We start from the raw sequence: 11,181 nt of genomic DNA, 5'->3' as shown, positions 1-11,181 counted from the left end.
ATCCTTGACTTTTGCTTCTGCTGTCAACTGACTGCCTATAGCTGTCACCTGATTGTCCATGGTTATATACATTTCTTTCACTGGTGCTGAATCCAGATTGACCTTGGATGTCTCCTGGTTGTCTCTTAATTGATCCCTGTCTTCCTAAACTTGTGCTAGATCTTACCTGCTCATTAGAAGATATATGTCCCAAATTCTCCTGGCTGGATCCAAGTATACCTATATTGTTGAATTCTGACTGTCCATGCATAGACTCTGATGGTTCATGAATCTGTTCCCCCCAATCTTCTGAATGCTCTTTATTATCACTATGGGATCCATGCCCTAGAGTTGAACTAGATTCTGAATAGCTGTGAGCTGATATGGACTGTCCATGGCTGGGTACAGAATGGCTGCTTGGATGCCTATGCCTCCCAGATTGAAAATGGGTGTCAATTAATGGTTCATGACTTACTGCTGAATGCCCATGAATAAATCCCTGCCTTCTAGTTACATTGGATCTAGACTGATTATGGGAATAAGTTGGCTGTCCATGACTTGAACTTTGTCTTCCTATTATTTCAGTTGCTTTTGATTCTGTATGGTCAAATGTAGGAACTGATTGTCCATGGGTAGAAATGTGATTGTTTGTAGCTAGATCCAATGACCTCAAAGGGCTAGAATTGCGGCTGCTTGTTCTGCTACCTCCAGAAGGTCCATACCCAGACTGCCCATAGTCATATTCTGCACTCCCATAACTTCCATGTTTCCAACCTTGACCTGATCCATGTCGGTGTCTTCCACTACTCTGAGACTGGGAATGACTTACTCTAGATCGGTGATGACTGCTATGTGACTGTTTCCTTATGCTGTCCTTGGACTGCCTATGAGTTTCATGTGACTGTGTATGACTAGACCCATGTCTCTCTATTGTGTCAGTTCCTAATTGCTTATGGGAAGATGTGTTCGTCCCTTGAACAGAGCCTGAATATGTAGATTTGTCTCCTTTTAGTTCATGGGAGGATCCAAAAGTCTGTGAATGTCTAGTAACTGGTTGCTTCTGAACTGATGTCTGCCCTTGATCTATGACTGATTGTTTAGAACTATCTCCCGCCTGCACAGTGCTTGATTCATACCTTCCAGTTGTATCAGAAACTGTGTGTTTAGGGAAAGATCTGGAATGTACCTGGCTAGATACTGAGTTCCTTGATGACCCTCTTGAGTGCCTTTCATTATCACTAGATTCACTGACATTGGATCCACTTCTTGGAGACCTACTGGATTTTGACCTGATGGCTTGACCATGTTGAGTCCCAATATGTCCCCTGGTATATCCTGACTGGCCATGACTAGTTCCCAGTCCCCCTCCAGCTGTGGATCCTGACTCTCCATGTTGAGATCCAGAGTGGCTATGAGGGGCTCCTGCATGTGTCTGTGAGGCTCCAGCATGCCTTTCAGTGTCACTGGACTCACTGACACTAGATCCACTTCTTGCAGTCTTACTGGATTCTGTCCTGGTGGCTTGACCATTCCCAGAACCACTATGTCCCCTGGTATCTCCTGACTGGCCATGACTAGTTCCCTGTCTCCCTCCAGCTGTAGATCCTGACACCCCATGTTGAGATCCAGAGTGGCTATGAGGGGATCCTGCATGTGTCTGTGGGGCTCCAGAGTGCCTTTCAGTGTCACTGGACTCACTGACACTAGATCCCCTTCTGGTAGTCCTACTAGATTCTGTCCTGGTGGCTTGACCAAGCCCAGAACCACTATGTCCCCACGTATCTCCTGACTGGCCATGAGTAGTGCCCTGTCTCCAACTAGCTGTGGATCCTGACTCTCTATGCTGAGATCCTGAGTGGCTATGAGGGGATCCTGCATGTGTCTGTGAGGCTCCAGAGTGCCTTTCAGTGTCACTGGACTCACTGACACTAGATCCCCTTCTTGCAGTCTTACTGGATTCTGTCCTGGTGGCTTGACCATGCCCAGACCCACTATGTCTCCTGGTATCTCCTGACTGGTCATGACTAGTTCCCTGTCTCCCTCCAGCTGTGGATCCTGACTCTTCATGTTGAGATCCAGAGTGGCCATGAGGGGATCCTGCATGTGTCTGTGAGGTTCCAGAGTGCCTTTCAGTGTCACTGGACTCACTGACACTAGATCCCCTTCTTGCAGTCTTACTGGATTCTGTCCTGGTGGCTTGACCATGCCCAGAGCCACTATGTCTCCTGGTATCTCCCGACTGGCCATGACTAGTTCCCTGTCTCCCTCTAGCTGTGGATCCTGACTCTCTATGTTGATATCCTGAGTGGCTATGAGGGGATCTTGCGTGTGTCTGTCGGGCTCCAGATTGTCTTTCAGTGTCACTGGACTCACTGACACTAGATCCCCTTCTTGCAGTCTTACTGGATTCTGTCCTGGTGGCTTGACCATGCCCAGACCCACTATGTCCCCTCGTATCACCGGACTGGACATGACTAGTACCCTGTGTCACTCCAGTTTGGCTTCGAGGGGATCCTGCATGGGTCTGTGAGGCTCCAGAGTGCCTTTCAGTGTCACTGGACTCACTGACACTAGATCCCCTTCTTGCAGTCTTACTGGATTCTGTCCTGGTGGCTTGACCATGCCCAAACCCACTATGTCCCCTGGTATCTCTTGACTGGCCATGACTAGTTCCCTGTCTCCCTCTCGCTGTGGATCCTGACTCTCCATGTTGAGATCCAGAGTGGCTATGAGGGGATCCTGCATGTGTCTGTGAGGCTCCAGAGTGCCTTTCAGTGTCACTGGACTCACTGACACTAGATCCCCTTCTTGCAGTCTTACTGGATTCTGTCCTGGTGGCTTGACCATGCCCAGACCCACTATGTCCCCTGGTATCGCCTGACTGAGCATGACTAGTTCCCTGTCTCCCTCCAGCTGTGGATCCCGACTCTCTATGTTGAGATCCAGAGTGGCTATGAGGGGATCCTGCGTGTGTCTGTGGGGCTCCTGAGTGCCTTTCAGTGTCACTGGACTCACTGACACTAGATCCACTTCTTGCAGTCCTACTGGATCCTGTCCTGGTGGCTTGACCATGCCCAGACCCACTATGTCTCCTGATATCTCCTGACTGGCCATGACTAGTTCCCTTTCTCCCTCTTGCTGTGGATCCTGACCCTCCATGTTGAGATTCTGAGTGGCTATGAGGGGCTCCTGCATGTGTCTGTGAGGCTCCAGCGTGCCTTTCATTGTCACTGGACTCACTGACACTAGATCCCCTTCTTGCAGTCTTACTGGATTCTGTCCTGGTGGCTTGACCATGCCCAGACCCACTATGTCCCCTGGTATCGCCTGACTGAGCATGACTAGTTCCCTGTCTCCCTCCAGCTGTGGATCCCGACTCTCTATGTTGATATCCAGAGTGGCTATGAGGGGATCCTGCGTGTGTCTGTGGGGCTCCTGAGTGCCTTTCAGTGTCACTGGACTCACTGACACTAGATCCACTTCTTGCAGTCCTACTGGATCCTGTCCTGGTGGCTTGACCATGCCCAGACCTACCATGTCTCCTGGTATCTCCTGACTGGCCATGACTAGTTCCCTTTCTCCCTCTTGCTGTGGATCCTGACCCTCCATGTTGAGATCCTGAGTGGCTATGAGGGGCTCCTGCATGTGTCTGTGAGGCTCCAGCGTGCCTTTCATTGTCACTGGACTCACTGACACTAGATCCACCACTTTCAGTCTTACTGGATTCTGTCCTGGTGGCTTGACCATGCCCAGACCCACTATGTCTCCTGGTATCTCCTGACTGGCCATGACTAGTTGCCTGTCTCCCTCCAGCTGTGGATCTTGACTCTCCATGTTGAGATCCAGTTTGGCTTCGAGGGGATCCTGCATGTGTCTGTGAGGCTCCAGAGTGCCTTTCAGTGTCACTGGACTCACTGACACTAGATCCCCTTCTTGCAGTCTTACTGGATTCTGTCCTGGTGGCTTGACCATGCCCAAACCCACTATGTCCCCTGGTATCTCTTGACTGGCCATGACTAGTTCCCTGTCTCCCTCTCGCTGTGGATCCTGACTCTCCATGTTGAGATCCAGAGTGGCTATGAGGGGATCCTGCATGTGTCTGTGAGGCTCCAGAGTGCCTTTCAGTGTCACTGGACTCACTGACACTAGATCCCCTTCTTGCAGTCTTACTGGATTCTGTCCTGGTGGCTTGACCATGCCCAGACCCACTATGTCCCCTGGTATCGCCTGACTGAGCATGACTAGTTCCCTGTCTCCCTCCAGCTGTGGATCCCGACTCTCTATGTTGAGATCCAGAGTGGCTATGAGGGGATCCTGCGTGTGTCTGTGGGGCTCCTGAGTGCCTTTCAGTGTCACTGGACTCACTGACACTAGATCCACTTCTTGCAGTCCTACTGGATCCTGTCCTGGTGGCTTGACCATGCCCAGACCCACTATGTCTCCTGGTATCTCCTGACTGGCCATGACTAGTTCCCTTTCTCCCTCTTGCTGTGGATCCTGACCCTCCATGTTGAGATTCTGAGTGGCTATGAGGGGCTCCTGCATGTGTCTGTGAGGCTCCAGCGTGCCTTTCATTGTCACTGGACTCACTGACACTAGATCCACTTCTTGCAGTCTTACTGGATTCTGTCCTGGTGGCTTGACCATGCCCAGACCCACTATGTCTCCTGGTATCTCCTGACTGGCCATGACTAGTTGCCTGTCTCCCTCCAGCTGTGGATCTTGACTCTCCATGTTGAGATCCAGTTTGGCTTCGAGGAGATCCTGCATGTGTCTGTGAGGCTCCAGCGTGCCTTTCAGTGTCACTGGACTCACTGACACTAGATCCCCTTCTTGCAGTCTTACTGGATTCTGTCCTGGTGGCTTGACCATGCCCAAACCCACTATGTCCCCTGGTATCTCCTGACTGGCCATGACTAGTTCCCTGTCTCCCTTTAACTGTGGATCCTGACTCTCCATGTTGAGATCCAGAGTGGCTATGAGGGGATCCTGCATATGTCTGTGAGGCTCCAAAGTGCCTTTCAGTGTCACTGGACTCACTGACACTAGATCCCCTTCTTGCAGTCTTACTGGATTCTGTCCTGTTGGCTTGACCATGCCCAGAGCCACTATGTCTTCTGGTATCTCCTGACTGGGCATGACTAGTTCCCTGTCTCCCTCTAGCTGTGGATCCTGACTCTGCAAGTTGAGATCCAGAGTGGCTATGAGGGGATCCTGCATGTGTCTGTGAGGCTCTAGAGAGCCTTTCAGTGTCACTGGACTCACTGACACTAGATCCCCTTCTTGCAATCTTACTGGATTCTGTCCTCTTGGCTTGACCATGCCCAGACCCACTATGTCCCCTGGTATCGCCTGACTGAGCATGACTAGTTCCCTGTCTCCCTCTAGCTGTGGATCCTGACTCTCTATGTTGAGATCCAGAGTGGCTATGAGGGGATCCTGCGTGTGTCTGTGGGGCTCCTGAGTGCCTTTCAGTGTCACTGGACTCACTGACAATAGATCCCCTTCTTGCAGTCTTACTGGATTCTGTCCTGGTGGTTTGACCATGCCCAGACCCACTATGTCTCCTGGTATCTCCTGCTTGGCCCTGACTAGTTCCCTTTCTCCCTCTCGCTGTGGATTCTGACCCTCCATGTTGAGATCCTGAGTGGCTATGAGGGGATCCTGCGTGTGTCTGTGGGACTCCTGAGTTGCTTTCAGTGTCACTGGACTCACTGACACTAGGTACCCTTCTTGTAGTGCAACTGGTTTCTGTCCTGGTGGTTTGACCATGCCCAGACCCACTATGTCCCCTAGTATCACCTGAATGGTCGTGACTAGTTCCCTGTATCCCTCCAGCTGTGGATCCTGACTCTCCATGTTGAGATCTAGAGTGGCTATGAGGGGATCCTGCGTGTGTCTGTGAGGCTCCAGAATGCCTTTCAGTGTCACTGTACTCACTGACACTAGATCCCCTTCTTGCAGTCTTACTGGATTCTTTCCTGGTGGCTTGGCCATGCCCAGACCCACTATGTCCCCTGGTGTCTCCTGACAGGCCCTGTCTTCCTCTAGCTGTTGATCCTGACTCTGCATGTTGAGATCCAGAGTGGCTATGGGGGGTACCTGTGTGTGTCTGTGGGACTCCTGAGTGCCTTTCTGTGTCACTGGTCTTACTGACCCTAGAATCACTTCTTGCAGTATTACTGGATTCTGTCCTGGTGGCTTGTGCATGACCGGAGTGTCCTTGTGTACTCCTGTCTCCTGACTGTCCTTGAGTTTTTCCCTGTCTCCTTTCAGCTCTTTCCGTTGCTTGACTCTCAGCTGTATCTGATATTGTTTTTCCAGATTTCGGAGACACTTTTCCTGAAGTAGTCTCATAGCATTCTTTTCCCTGTAACCTAGAGTCATGCTTCTCATAGCCAGAGGAATGACCTGAGGTCAATTCATGTTGATCATAGCTAGATGACTGCCTTGAGTTGGATCCATGTTGACTATGTGTAGAGGACTTTCCTGTGGATGACCTAGAGTCAGAACTGTAGGATTTCCTTGAGCTGGAACCATGTTGGCCGTAGGTAGACTGACCTGATCTAGACTCATGTTGTTCAAATTCCAAAGAATGACCTGAGCCAGTCCCAGAGGCAGGAGACTGATGTTTACTAGATCCATATCCAAAGCTAGAAGATTGACCTGAGCCATATCTATGTTTTGTAGAGGTAGATTGATGTGAACCAGACCCATGTTGTCCAGAACCAAAAGACTGTCCTGAGCCAGTTCTGTGTTCTCCAAAGCCAGAGGTCTGTTTCACACCAGAGGACTGCTCTGAGCCAGACCCATGTTTCCCAACACCAGAGGACTGTCCTGAGCTAGACCCATGCTGACCCAAACCAGAGGACTGTCCTGAACCAGATTCCTGTTTTCCAAAGCTAGAGGACTGACCTGAGCTGGATTCATATTGTTCATAGCCAGAGGACTTTCCTGAGCCAGACCTATGCTGGCTAAAGCCAGAGGCCTGTCCTGAGCTTGACCCATGTTGGCCAAAACAAGAGGACTGTCCTGAGCCAGACTCATGTTGTCCAAAACCAGAGGTTTGGCATGAACCAGAGCCATATCCAAAGTTAGAGGATTGACCTGAGCCTGATCTGTGTTGTCCAAAGCCAGAGGACTGCCCAGAGCCAGACCCATGTTGTCCACATTTAGAAAATTCACTTGAACCTGACTCTTTTTGATGAGAGTTTGAAAAGTGTCCACAAGAACCAGGTCCATGTTGACCATAGGTAGCAGGCTGACTTGTGCCAGACCCATACTGTTCACAGCAAGAGGACTGACTTGAACCTGTTCTCTGTTGTCTTCCACAGTTCTGTGTTTGACCACATGCTCTAGATCCATATTCTTCCTGACTAGAAGACTGGCTGCAGGAGCTAGACTCATATTGACCATATCCAGAGCACTGACCTGAAATATATCCATGACCTAGTCCACCACTACTTCCTGACTGACATCCTGACTGGGTACAGTTAGATTGACTTCCTTGCCCTCCAAATATACCTTCCTGACAAGAAGTAGAAACATTTTGTGGCCTTCCACACCCGCATGAGTTGCTGGAACCGCATACATAGTTTTGCCTTCCATTGTCTCCTAAGCTTCTAGAACTAGATCCAAGCTTTTGTCCTCCACTCTGTCTTGACTGAGTAGAGTTTGATTCATGTCCACTAGCATCCAATCCATGTGATAGACCACTATGACCTTTCCTTCTCCTGCTCTTTAATCTAGATCCAGATTCATATTCCTTCTCAGATTCCCTAGAGGGGCTAACATGTGACTTGTTTCTTCTTTCTCCCAGCTCCTCAGAGCTGGAACCATGTCTTTCTTTGCCACTACTGCATGAGTGACCAGAGCTAGACCAATGGTGTCTTTTCTCAAATTGCTCTTGGTTTCCTGAGCTAGATAAACCACCTTGCCTTCCCAGCCTCCTGGAGTCTGACCCATGTCTATGTTTCCTAGCTCCCCTTAAGACCTCAGAACCATAACCATGCTCCTCTCCCTCACTCCATCTTGAATGTCTGTAACCTGATTTCTGTCCTGGTGTATCTTCTTCTTCCTCTTCTGTTTCACTTTCTTCCTTTTGGTGTCGATGGCCATGCCTATGCTTCTTTGACCCTGAAGCTTTGCAGTATTCTTTGCTGAGAACCTTGTTGCAGGCCATAGCCAGCTTGAATACCATCAGAAGAAACTCAGTAAAGTCCAGTCTTCGGTCATGATCTCGATCTAGCATGTGCATAATAACATCCACTGTATCTGGATCATCTGGGTTCTGTATATAGGTGACATACCAAAGAAGACCTAGTCAGCCTAGCCCGCATAGGAAGGTAACATATTCAGGTAGAGTTGTGGAATTGTGGATGTTTAACATTAGGTAATTTAAATCCAGTCAAGTGTTACTTTAAACTAAATCAGCCTAATAGGACCCAGCAGGTGAGAAGAAGTAATGCAAAAGAATAAAATCTATTGGGAATCCCAGCAGAATACAGCTTAAGGACCTCAGCTAGGGGACTAGTACTCAGGTATAGCATCAAATTGGTACCTGGTATCTTTTAGTTTTACGTGCATTTTAAACATTATATGCTGATATATTCTATGTTAGAATCTATCATTTTAGGTTTAAAATAGCTGAGTTCTTCCCAAGTAGATGGAATAAATACTCTCTTGTTTGAAGTTTTTAGTCATCCTGGCTACTTGCTCAGCTCTCCCTGTAGATGTTTCCATCTCTATACTTTTTATTACAAATTTGAAAGGGCAATCTTTTATGTTTTAGCACACATTTATATTCTGTTTTTTTTTTTTTTTTTTTTTTTTTTTTTTTTCAGAAGGGGAAACCTGGAAGCATGAAAAAGTCTGAAGGCCTACATGGTGGGTATGCACAGGAAAATGAAAAAACCTTCACCTTTCTAAAAATAATGTCCCAGAAGACTTTCTGATGTCCCCAAAAAGTACACTCCTAGAGTTGTTCCAAAAACCATTGAGAGTGTGTACTTTTTAGCTAATCTTTGGTCGCATAGCAGAGAATTTACAAGACCCTAGAAGCCTTCAGTCCTGGTATATGAATTCTCACCTTCAGAATTGGACGGAACTCTTTCTCCAGAAGTTCCTTTAGTTCATCCTTGCTCAGTGTGCCACATTCCCCATCTTGTTTGGTGTATTTGTAGAAAACATCAATGACTGTGACAACACTTCTCAAGAGGTCAGTCATCTTTTTGCAAGTTTAAGTGAACCTGTAGAAAAAAGAAACAAAAGACGTTATTATTCATGTTATTTTTAAAAAATTTAGAAACAATTCTGATTTTAAGATTTTTCAAATCTCTCCTCTTTTTTAAACCTAAAATACTATTGTATTGCATGGAGAACTGGGTGTGATGCCAAAACAATGAATTCTGTTACGCTGAAAAGAAATAAAAAAAAAAACCCTAAAAAACTTCAACAAGTAAGGCTGTAACCCATCAATACAGTGAAAATTGTTAATTTTGAGTTACTTAGATAAGATCAAGTCATTGTTGCTGACTGAACTAGGATTAGAGCTCAGATCTTTATGTCCTGGATGGATATAGCCCTTACATAATGTCGCTACACTTTGTGTACTTTGGTGTTTTGGGTGTTGTCCTGGAGCTTCCACAGTTTCTAGAACCACCCAGATGTATTGTCCCAGTCTTTCTGGTTAGTTTCACTGGTTCTTTTGAGTCAAAAGTGACCTACCGGTATCATAACCATTTCTCCTTTGGACACTAGAAACTAAACAGGATTGTTAAGGCCTTCAGCAAATAAACAATGAGCAAGTTACCCATTACCTTGGTGATTCAGAACCATGAGATAGCCCTCAGAAGAGCTCAGGAACTATCTTAATATTAGTTTCAACCAAACACTTCAATCTTATCTTTTTCAATAACCAGGGAGAAAGGCTCAGCAATGCAGACAGTACGTTTCCTAGTGGATGACTGGATCATAGAGACTGAGGCACTGACATTGAACAGGGAAGGGACTTTACACTAGTGCTGGCCTCCTCTCTACTTCAGCTGGCCAATCCAGGAAAAAAAAATGGCATAAAAAAGACTAGGAAGATAGTGTGGAATAATCTAGAAGAAGGTGAATTTCTTGCATTATTCATCTTGGCAATAAGAAATTTATTCTAAAAAGACCCCAGGATAAATGAAACCAACCCAATAAATAAAAAAAAAGAAAAGAAAAAGAAACAAGAATGAAATGGGCAAATATATATTAACTCTGATTTAACTCTTACTTCTGAATTTCTAATGTGGACAACAATCAATCAAATATCCATCAATGTAACTGGATGAATTTTCTCTCACCTGGTTCACCAAAGGAACACGTAGGATAAATCCTGATGCAGCTTGCAGGGTGACCAGTGGATTGAGATAGTGACCTTTATATAGCTTAAAATATGTGGGTGCTCTCCTCTGTGGGATGGACTACTGATTCATTTCTAATCAAATCTAACCCCACCTCTGTCATGTTTATCTTCCTACTTCTTCACATTCTTATCTTTGAGGTGATTGCAAAAAGGATGGTGCTGGTTCAACTTCCAGTATGAGGACATGTTGTAGGACACTTTTTTTCAGGGTCATACACTTGTGAAAATCAGAGAATATATATATATATATATATATATATATATATATATATATTTTAAAAGATTTTATTTATTTATTTGACAGACAGAGAACACAAGTAGACAGAGGCAGGCAGATAGAGAGGAAGGTAAGCAGGCCCCCTGCTGAGCAGAGAGCCCGATGTGGGACTCGATCCCAGGACCCTGAGATCATGACCTGAGCCGAAGGCAGCGGCTTAACCCACTGAGCCACCCAGGCGCCCCTAGAGAATATATTTTTGAGGACTCGTGTAGTTCATTCTTTTTATTTAGTACCCACAATAAGTAATGAAGTGTAAGATACTTGATAGCTGTGCAATGAATGCATATTCAATTGAAAATGAACATAGACCATGAGCCTTACTTAACTGATATCTTTTTTGCAATAATAATATCTACCAGTTATTGAGAATTTACTATGTGCTTGATATTGTGCTCGATATTGTGAAATTTTAAAAAAAAATTTCATCTCATTTAATCTTTATCAGATTTCTATGAGATTTGATTGTTTATTCCACGAGAAATCATTAAGAAGCATGAGTCTTCTTCAGGGTCACACAGTCTGT

At 46.4% G+C, this 11,181-nt stretch overlaps 1 protein-coding gene across 1 annotated transcript; it reads right to left on the bottom strand.

Annotated features, from left to right (window-relative positions):
- Positions 1 to 324: 324 nt before the first annotated feature.
- LOC131810568 (filaggrin-2-like) lies at positions 325 to 9,205 on the bottom strand. The gene is made up of 6 exons (XM_059138545.1): positions 9,068 to 9,205; positions 6,137 to 8,269; positions 4,795 to 6,045; positions 1,254 to 4,753; positions 667 to 809; positions 325 to 410 (listed from the first exon to the last, which is right to left on the bottom strand). The coding sequence occupies exons 1-6, from the start codon at positions 9,203 to 9,205 to the stop codon at positions 325 to 327; spliced, it is 7,251 nt and encodes a 2,416-aa protein (XP_058994528.1).
- Between the last annotated feature and the right edge of the window lie 1,976 nt (positions 9,206 to 11,181).

This window comes from Mustela lutreola, chromosome 10, assembly GCF_030435805.1.
Source record: "Mustela lutreola isolate mMusLut2 chromosome 10, mMusLut2.pri, whole genome shotgun sequence".
NCBI lineage: Eukaryota > Metazoa > Chordata > Mammalia > Carnivora > Mustelidae > Mustela > Mustela lutreola.
This window is presented reverse-complemented; position numbering and strand designations above follow the sequence as displayed.

Excerpts from the sequence above, each read along its gene's own strand:
- LOC131810568 (XM_059138545.1), bottom strand. The coding sequence starts at position 9,205 with ATGACTGACCTCTTGAGAAGTGTTGTCACAGTCATTGATGTTTTCTAC. Across the intron at positions 6,046-6,136 it reads CTGCAAGAAGTGATTCTAGG|AGTCAGGATCAACAGCTAGA; the intron begins GTCAGTAAGACC and ends CTCAACATGCAG. Across the intron at positions 411-666 it reads AGGTAGCAGAACAAGCAGCC|GCATAGGCATCCAAGCAGCC; the intron begins GCAATTCTAGCC and ends TCAATCTGGGAG.